This window comes from Olea europaea, unplaced genomic scaffold (assembly GCF_002742605.1).
Source record: "Olea europaea var. sylvestris unplaced genomic scaffold, O_europaea_v1 scaffold1133, whole genome shotgun sequence".
Taxonomy (NCBI): domain Eukaryota; kingdom Viridiplantae; phylum Streptophyta; class Magnoliopsida; order Lamiales; family Oleaceae; genus Olea; species Olea europaea.
This window is the reverse complement of record NW_019228713.1, coordinates 65,253-74,488: the sequence shown is the minus strand read 5'-3', so window position 1 is coordinate 74,488 and position 9,236 is coordinate 65,253. Positions and strand designations below refer to the sequence as shown.

The 9,236-nt window shown below is 44.3% G+C and overlaps 1 protein-coding gene across 1 annotated transcript; it reads right to left on the bottom strand.

The window, feature by feature from the left end:
- Positions 1–6,730: 6,730 nt before the first annotated feature.
- LOC111373440 (transcription factor MYB119-like) lies at positions 6,731–7,579 on the bottom strand. Its single transcript, XM_022995974.1, has 2 exons — positions 7,215–7,579; positions 6,731–7,064 (listed from the first exon to the last, which is right to left on the bottom strand). The coding sequence occupies exons 1-2, from the start codon at positions 7,577–7,579 to the stop codon at positions 6,731–6,733; spliced, it is 699 nt and encodes a 232-aa protein (XP_022851742.1).
- Positions 7,580–9,236: the final 1,657 nt, after the last annotated feature.

Sequence of the window (9,236 nt, the reverse complement as noted above, 5' to 3'; positions counted from 1 at the left end):
ATGTTGAATGGGGTCTCGAAAAAAATATTTTTGATCAAAAAATATTTTTAATTTTTAAAAATAGGGAAAAATGGAAAAAAATGGAAAACGAATGGGAAAAAATCCCCAAAAATCACTGGAGGCTCGTTATCATCAAATATTTGAGGAGCAATTGCTCTTTTGTTGAAAACAATTTCGATTCACACATTGATGCATGCACGGAAACAGGGGACGGGGCGGGAGGAAGGTGAAATGGGGGTGGAAATAACTCAAAATGTTTTAAATTTGAATGATAAACTTCTATCAAGTGATCATTTTATGTTCCCGACAACAATCCATCGATAAAACATCGTGAGGCTTACTTTTGCTCGTCATGTGACACGAACACAGCGCCGTGTCCTAGCAGTAGCAGGGACACAAGCACAATTTCAAGCATTCTCAGGCACCTTCAGGCATACGATGTGCAGACCATGTCAGGGATGCGGACACATTTTAGACATTTCTAGACGGGTTCTGGGACAAAGTGTGCAGGCCATGTCAGGGACGCAGGCACATTTTTTGGCATTTTTGGGACACGGTGTGCAAGCCATGCCCAGGATGCGGGCAGATTTCTTGGCAGTTTATGGCACACGGTGTGTAGGCCACGCCTAGGGACGTAGCCAAATTTTCAAGCATTTCTATGCAGTTTCTAGGACACGGTGAATAGGACATGTTTGGGATGCAGCCTGATTTTCAGGCATTTCTTGGTAGTTTCTGGGACATGGTGTGCAGGCCATGTTCAGGAAGCGTCTAGGCCACGACAGGGATGTAGCCTGATTTATAGGCATTTCTGGGTAGTTTCTAGGTACGAAGTGCAGGCCATGTTTGGGAAGAGTCTTGGCTGCGTCCCGGACGCAGCATGATTTCTAGGCAGTTTCTGGGACATGGTATGCAGGCTATGTCCAAGACGTAGCTTGATTTTTAAGCATTTCTAGGCTATTTCTGGGACACGGTGTACAGGACATATCCGGGATGCTGCCTAATTTTCAAGCATTTCTAGGGCGTCTCTTGGACATGGTGAGCAGGCCATGTCCAAGACGTGGCATGGTCACAGCCTGATTTTTTGGCATCTCAATGCAGTTTCTGGGACAAGGTGTGCAGGCCATGTCCGGGATGCGTCAAGGCAACGACAGGGCAGCAGCCTGATTTTCAGGCTTTTTGGGAAGTTTCTGGACACGGTGTGCAAGGCATGTCTGGGCAAAGTGTGCAAGCCTTGTTCGGGTCACATCCTGGCCGTGGTAAGGTCATAGCCTATTTTTCAGGCTTTTATAGGTAGTTTCTTGGACATGGTGTGCAGGCCATGTCCATGACGCGGTAGGGACGCTGCCTAATTTCCATGTATTTCTCGACATTTTTAGTACATGGTGTGCAGGTACTATTTGGGATATGTTCTGGCCATGACAGGGATGCAGGCAGATTTTCAGGCACACGAAGGTAGGATGATTTGCTGGCCATGTTAGGGACATAGGAACTTTGCCAGGCCATGTTAGGGATGCGTCCTCGTCGCGATATGGAAGCAACCTAATTTCAAAGCTTTTCTAGGTAGTTTCTAGGACACGGTGTGTAGGCCATGTCCAGGACACGGTAGGGACACAGCCTAATTTTTAGGCATTTCTAGGCAGTTTCTAGGATGTGATGTGCAGGCCATGCTCGGGATGCGTCCTACCCACATTAGGGATGTAGCCTAATTTTCAGGTATTTCTAGGCAGTTTGTGGGTGCGGTGTACAGGTCATGTCCGGGATGCGTCCTGGATGCGATAGGGATGTAGCTAAATTTTCAGGAATTTCTAGGCAGTTTATGGGACACAGTAAATAGGACATGTCCAGGTCGCAGCCTGATTTTCAGTCATTTCTAGATAGTTTCTAGAACACGATGTGTAGGCCATGTTCAGGATGTGTCCAGGCCAAGGCAGGGTCGTAGCCTGACTTATAGGAATTTCTGGACAGTTTCTAGGCAGGGAGTACAGTCCTGTTCGGGAAGAGCCCAGGCCGTGTCCTTCCTGGCATTTCTAGGCAGTTTCTGGGACACGGTGTACAGGCCATGTCTAGGACAAGGCAGGGATGCATCATCATTTCCAGGCATTTCTAGGTAGTTTTTGGGACATGGTATGTAGGCCATATCAGGGATGTGTTCGAGCCACAGCAGGGACGCAGCCTGATTTTCAGGCATTTCTCAACAGTTTCAGGGCATGATGTGCAATGCATGTCTTGGCATAGTGTGTTGGCCTTGTTCGGGATAGGTCCTGACGGTGGCAGGGTTTCAGCCTATTTTCTAGGCATTTTTAGGCATTTCCTAGGATAGTGTGCAGGTCAATTCCGTGACACAATAGGGGTTTGGCCTGATTTTTAGGCATTTCTCGACATTTCTAGTGAACGTTGGGCAGGTCATATCCGAGATGCCTCCTTGCCACGACAAAGACGTAGGTAGATTTTTAGGCATGCGAAGGTAGCACGATTTGCTGGCCATGTTAGGGACGTAGGCACGTAGCCAGGCATTTTGGGCAGTTTTTGGGACACGGTGTGCAAGTCATGTCCGGGACGCATCCTGGTCGCGAAGGAGAAGCAGCCTGATTTTCAAGCTTTTCTAGGCAATTTCTACGACATGGTGTGCAGGCCATGTCCATTATGCGGTGGAGAGGTAGCTTGATTTTCAGGCATTTCGAATCAGTTTCTGGGAAACAATGTTCAGGCCATGTCCATGATGCGTCCTGGCCACGGTAGGGACACAACCTGATTTTCAGGCATTTCTAGGTTGTTTGTGGGTACAATGTGCAGGCCATGTCCGGGATGTGTCCTGGCCGTGACAGGGATGCAGCCAGATTTTTAGGATTTTCCAGGCAATTTTTTGGGACAAGGTGAATAGGTCATGTCCAGTACGTAGCCTAATTTTCAGGCATTTCTAGGCAGTTTCTGGGACACAGTGTGCAGGCCGTGTTTGGGATGCATCTGGGCCACGGTAAGGACATAGCCTGATTTTTAGGCATTTCTGGGTAGTTTTTGGGCATATAGTGCAGGCTATGTCAGTGAAGCATCCAGATCGCAATTTGGACGCAGCCTGATTTTCAAGCAGTTTCTTAGACACGTTGTGCCAACCATGTCCAGGACACAGTAGGGACAAAACCTAATTTTTAGGCATTTCTAGGTAGTTTCTAGGATACAGGTGTGCAGGACATTTCCAGGACGTAGCCTGATTTTCAGGTATTTCTAGGCAGTTTCTGGTACACGGTGTGTAGACGATGTCCAGGATGCAACAGGGACACAGCCTGATTTTTAGGCATTTCTAGGCAGTTTATGGGACACGGTGTGCAAGTCATGCCCGGGATGCTCTAGGCAATTTTTGAGACACGGTGTGCAGGCCATGTTCGGGATACGTCAGGGCCGCGACAAGGACACAACCTGATTTTCAGGCATTTCTGGGCATAGTGTGGAGGGTATGTCTAGGCACGAAGTGCAAGCCTTGTCAGGGATGCATCCTGGCCAGATAGGGATGTAGCCTAATTTTTCGACATTTCTTGGCAATTTGTGGGCACGGTGTGCAGGCCAAGTTCGGGACCCATCCTGGCCGCGACAGATGTGTAGCCTAATTTTTCGACATTTCTAGACAATTTCTGGGAATCGGTGTTCAGGTCAAATTCGGGACGTGTCATGGCCACAGCATGGATGCAGCCTGATTTCTAGGCATTTCTTGGCAATTTCTAGGTCACACGGTTTAGGGTTTATTTTTTTAATTAAGTTAGAATTAAAAGCATGAAATATATACATGACAAAGAATAATGAAAATAAATTGTATCTCAATGTTACAACCTATGAATAATAAAACTAGTCTACATAACAGAACCAAACTTCCCACCGTCGCAGTACCACAAATAAAACCCACCGCCGCCTTCAGACCAGTACCACCGTTAGTTAGGGCTAGGGACAATGCATGCTAGTGGTGACGGTGATGATAAGGAGAAGGTGCCTGCATTGTAGATTGGTGACTGGAGCCATGTTTGTCGGACAAAACCATAACCTCTAGCTTTTGACCCTTCTAGCAATGTTCTTCAGCTCCACTGGTAAAGAAAAATGGACTTGATTTTTTCTAAAAAGGAGTTTTCTCAGCCCATTTGTTGAACTCGTCAACTAAAGATGGAACTGCCCATAATTATTTTCATCGCCTACTACGAACTCTCTTGCTTCAGAAAGAACACATAGCAAAAACACGACGGCCGAAAATAAGAAAATATTTTTGAATGAAGCCATTTTAGGTAAAAAATAGATAGATTTTCAAATAATATTTTAGTAATTTTTTAGACAATAGAATAGAATGGTTTAGGGTTCAGGGTCCAGGTCCAGGTCCAGGGTTCAAGGTTTTTTTTTTTTTTTTGACAAGGCAATCAACAAAAATTCATTAACGCTTTTTTGTGAGGGTCATGTCAAAAAAGGTAGAGAGCAGCACTTTGAACGTGAAACTATAGCATTTATGCTACACTTATTGATCTTTTTAAGCTGAGAAAAGTAAACTTCTGTAGTAAGGAATTCCACTTTCTGTGCTAATACCAGCTCTAGCCAGAAAACATGCTACGGACTGCAAAACGATTCAACAAAAACAATTCATGAGAATAATAATCCCTCCTTCTCCAACTTTTCCAATTTTTTCAATTTTGAGTCAACTTCTTCTTTGCACATTTGCATTATCACTAGACTAGTCCAAAGCACTTGGACAATTTTAGCATCCCTACTAACAGTTGTATCAAGCGGTATCCCCAGGTTTTTCACATCATACTCCACCAGTACAACATATCCAACAATGGCTCCCTCACTCTAGAAGTAATGGTAGTTTGCTTGGGAAATACGTGATAGTGCTCAACACACTAGAAAAACCCTGGAAATACGATGAAATATTTGGCTGCGGCACACAGTTTCTTTCAAATTCTCGATCGACAGATGATCGAGAATGTCGATTAGTATTTCATCTGGGAAGTCAGTGAAGTCAGATATTGATGTAGGTTCAGGTTTTGCTAAGAATTCCTGGAGGTTCCAATTATTTCAATAGCCTTCCATTGTTGCATATGGAGCTGTTGCAGACGTACGAGAAGTCCAGGGTTCAGGGTTTAGGGTGTAGGGTTTAGGGCTCAGGGTCCAGGGTCTAGGGCTTAGGGTTTACGGTTTAGGACTTAGGGTTTATGGTTTAGGGTTTACAGTTTAGGGTTTATGGTTTTCGGTACACGGGTTGCAGGAGATGACACACCCTTATTTTCAGGCATTTTTAGACAGTTTTCTGGGACACGGAGTGCAAGCCATGTCTGTGACGCGTCCTGGCTACGGTAGGGATGTAACTTGATTTTCAGGCATTTCTAGGCAGTTTGTGGGCACGGTGTGCTGGCCATGTTTGGGACGCGTCTTGGCCACGACAGGAAAGCAACCTGAATTTTAGGCATTTCTAGGCAGTTTGTAGGCATGGTGTGCAGGTAATGTTCGGGATGCGTCCCGACCACGTTAGGGAGACAAGCAGATTTTCAACCAAACGAAGAAAGCACGGTGTGCAGGCCACGTTAGGGGCGCAGGCACCTTCCCAGGCATTTTGGGCAGTTTCTAGGACACGGTGTGCAGGCCATGTCCAGGATGCAGTAGGGACGTATCCTGACTTTTAGGTATTTTTAGGCATTTTCTGGAACACGATGTGCAGCCAAGGTCCGGGACACGTCTGGCCCGTGATAGGGATGTAGCCTGGTTTCTTGGCATTTCTAGACAGTTTCTAGGACACGGTGTGCATGCCATATCCAGGATGCTGTAGGGACACATCCTGAATTTCATGTAGCTCTAGAAAATTTCTTCGACCCAGTGTGCATGCAATTTTCGGGATGCGTCTGGGCTGATGTAGGGATGCAGTTTGATTTCCAACCATTTCCAAGCATTTCTGGGCTGATGTAGAGAAGCAGCCTGATTTTTAGGCATTTCTAGGTAGTTTTTGGGAAGTAGTGTGCAGACCATGACTAGGACACGTCAGGGACTTGATTTTCTGGTATTCATGGAAAGTTTTTGAGCACAGTGTGCAGGCCACGTCCGGGATGCATCCTAGCCTCGGGAGGGACACAGACTGATTTTAAGGCATTTGTAGGTGGTTTGTGGGCACGATGTGCAGGCCATGTCCGAGACGGGCTGGGACACAGCCTAATTTTCAGGCATTTCTGGGACTCCATGTGCAAGCCATGTTCGGGACTTGACATGGGCAAGGCAGAGATGGAGTTTGATTTTCAAGCAATTCTGGGTAGTTTCATGGACACGATGTGCAGGCCATACTGACGCATCCAGACTTTCAGGTATTTTTAGGCAATTTTTGGAACACGATGTGCAGGCAATGTCCAGGAAGCGTCTGGTTCACGACAGGGATGCAGCCTATTTTTCAGGTAGTTTTCGAGATACGGTGTGCAGGCCATTCCAAGATGCTGAAGGGACAAATCCTAATTTTCACATTTTTCTATGTAGTTTCTTGGACACGATGTGCATGCAATGTTTGGGACTCGTCTGGGCTGTGACCTAATTTCCAGGCATTGCCTCCATCCTATTGATATGAAAAGTACAACTCATCAGGATAAAATCTGTGAAGCTTCAGTCTCCACGCTTCGAAAGTTAGAATTAAATTCCATGATTAAATCTAAATTCTCAGAATGGAAAAATTTATTCCCCATAGGGTTTGGAGCAAAATGGAATAAGTCATTTTCCACATATTCTACAGCAAGCAGTTGAGAATCAGTTGTCTATCAAATCTCCGGGGAAGTGAAGAAATGGTGGGATGATTATAATTTTCATCAATGTTGAAGCTATAAGTATTCTCAGATGTCCCTTCAGCTGGATTTATTGGTTGACAATGATCGACTGGAATTGAATCAACAGACTGATTGTTTTCAAACAGGCTTTTCATGAAATCCATTTCGTTATTGCATGATTTGAAATTGGCAAATGGTGTAGAGTCTTCATCACGAGAGAGTGGTGTGTCGACGTTGGACGAATTTGCTGCAGTGGTGGTGGTGCCAGAATTTAAGTTAGTGGAGGCGGAACCCTTACTGAAATACTTTTTTATAATGTAATCTTATAATAATGTTGACTGTCTTCTATCTCTTTTTACTTTCTTTATCTTTCTCCTTGAAATTTGCCTCCTTTTTGTGGCATTCTAGTGATTATTTATTGCATTTTCAGTTCTTCCAGGAATGTACTTAGCTATCTCTGCCCATCGATTTCCAAGTCTTTCATGTGCTTGAATTAACCGTCTCTCTTCATCATCAGTCAAAACGTCCTTCTTGATATGACGACACAGATGATTATTCCATTGCTCGCGACACTGTTTTCCCACTCTACCAACTATTTCTTCAACTATTACAGCCCATTTCCTCAATCCAATTTGATGTACTAAGCTAATCAGTCTCCTGTCTTCTTTGCCTGTCCACTGGCCTTTTATCTGATATCCGAAAGAAGAACTATTCTCTCTCTTCCCCTTCCGATCAGGATTGACCGGTGCAGGTATCACATTTACTGATAGATTTTCACCCGAAGTTTGTTTTTCATGTTGAACTCCTTCCATGAAGCTTGGCTCTTCGGTGGTGTAATTACTGGTTGTGCCATTTGAAGAAAAACTCTAAAACTGATTTACTTCATTAGAAGGAAAATGGTTTAGGGTCCAGGGTTCAGGGTTTAGGGTCCAGCATTTAAGGTTCAGGATCTAGGGTCCAGGGTCCAGGGTTCAGGGTCACGGCTTAGGGTTTAGGGCTTTGGGACACGGTGTGCAGGACATATCTAGAATGAAGCCTTATTTTCAGGCATTTCTAAGCAATTTCTGGGACATGGTGTGTAGGCTATGTCCAGGATGCGTCCTGGCTGCGGACTCAATCTGATTTTTAGGCATTTCTGGGTAGTTTATGGGCACGATGTGCAAGCCATGTCTGAGAGGCATCCTGGCTGTGGACGTAATTTGATTTTCAGGCATTTCTAGGTAGTTTCTGGGATATGCTGTGCAGGCCATATTCGGGATGCGTCCTAGTCGCGGACACCATCTGATTTTTAGGCATTTCTAGTTAGTTTATGGGCACGATGTGCAGGCCATGTTTGGGGTGCATGCATGTTCCTTGACATTCTGGGCAGTTTTTGGGACACGGTGTTCTGGCCAAATTCGGGACAAGTCATGGCCACGGAAGGGACGTAGCCTGATTTTCAGGCATTTTTCAACAGTCTTTGGGCATTGCGTGCAGGCCATGTCCGGGATGCATCCTGGACATGACAGGGACGTAACCTCATTTTTAGGCATTTCTAGGTAGTTTCTAGGTCATGGTGTGCAAGCCTTGTTCAAGATGCATCCGAGCCATGGCAGGGACGGAGCTTGAGTTTCAGGCATTTCAGGGCAGTTTTTGGCACGGTGTGCAGATCGTGTTCGGGACGCGTCGTGTAAAAGCCCAAATAATTCTAGATACCTTAGTGGCACTAAGACATGAATATTGGATGACTAAAGTATACTTCATATTTTAAGTCTCATTTGAGACCCATTTTCGACATAGGAAACATTCGATTTGGAAAATGATATCTAAATAAAAGTTGTAGCTCTTTGAGTTAACTTTCCAACGCACTTTGAATTACCTCAATCGGATATGATAGAAACACTGAAGGCTGTGCAGTGTCAACCGGACTACAACCTATCGACCGAAGCTGCCTGAAATGAAAATTCTCGTTTTTCTTTAGAATTTAAATATTTATTTTCATCAATTATTTTCTCAAAGGGCCATAAAAACCCCACGTTTTTGGCAATAAAAATTCCACTAAATTGAAGCATTTAACCTCAAACTTAAATAGCACCCATGTTTTCTCTCTTAAATGAAATTTAACTCTTCATTTGCTTTAAGTTAAGGGATATTTACCTATAAATAGAGACCTCATTTCGCTCATTTTTTTCTCACACCAAAAGCAAGAGCTTTTACATACTAAAGAAAGAGTTTCCAAGAGAGAAAAAGAGAGGGAGGAAAACTATTTTTCCTAGAAGTTTAAGAAGTGTTTTCAAGCATCAATTCTCAACGGTTTTCAAACATCCAAGGAGTGCATTTCTTTCAACGTCCAAGTTTCATCGAAGTTTTCAATCCAAGTTTTCAAAGTTTCAAAAGCATCAATCAAGGTAGGTAGAGGTGCAATGTGTTTAATCGTGTTAAGTTATAAGTTTCGATTCATGTTAATGTTTGTATGTCAAATGGTACTCC

Bases quoted from the DNA above. Each gene is read 5' to 3' on its own strand.
- LOC111373440 (XM_022995974.1), bottom strand. From the start codon at position 7,579: ATGGAAGGAGTTCAACATGAAAAACAAACTTCGGGTGAAAATCTATCA. The intron at 7,065-7,214 runs GTACATTCCTGG...AAAGTATTTCAG, and splicing joins CGATGGGCAGAGATAGCTAA to TAAGGGTTCCGCCTCCACTA.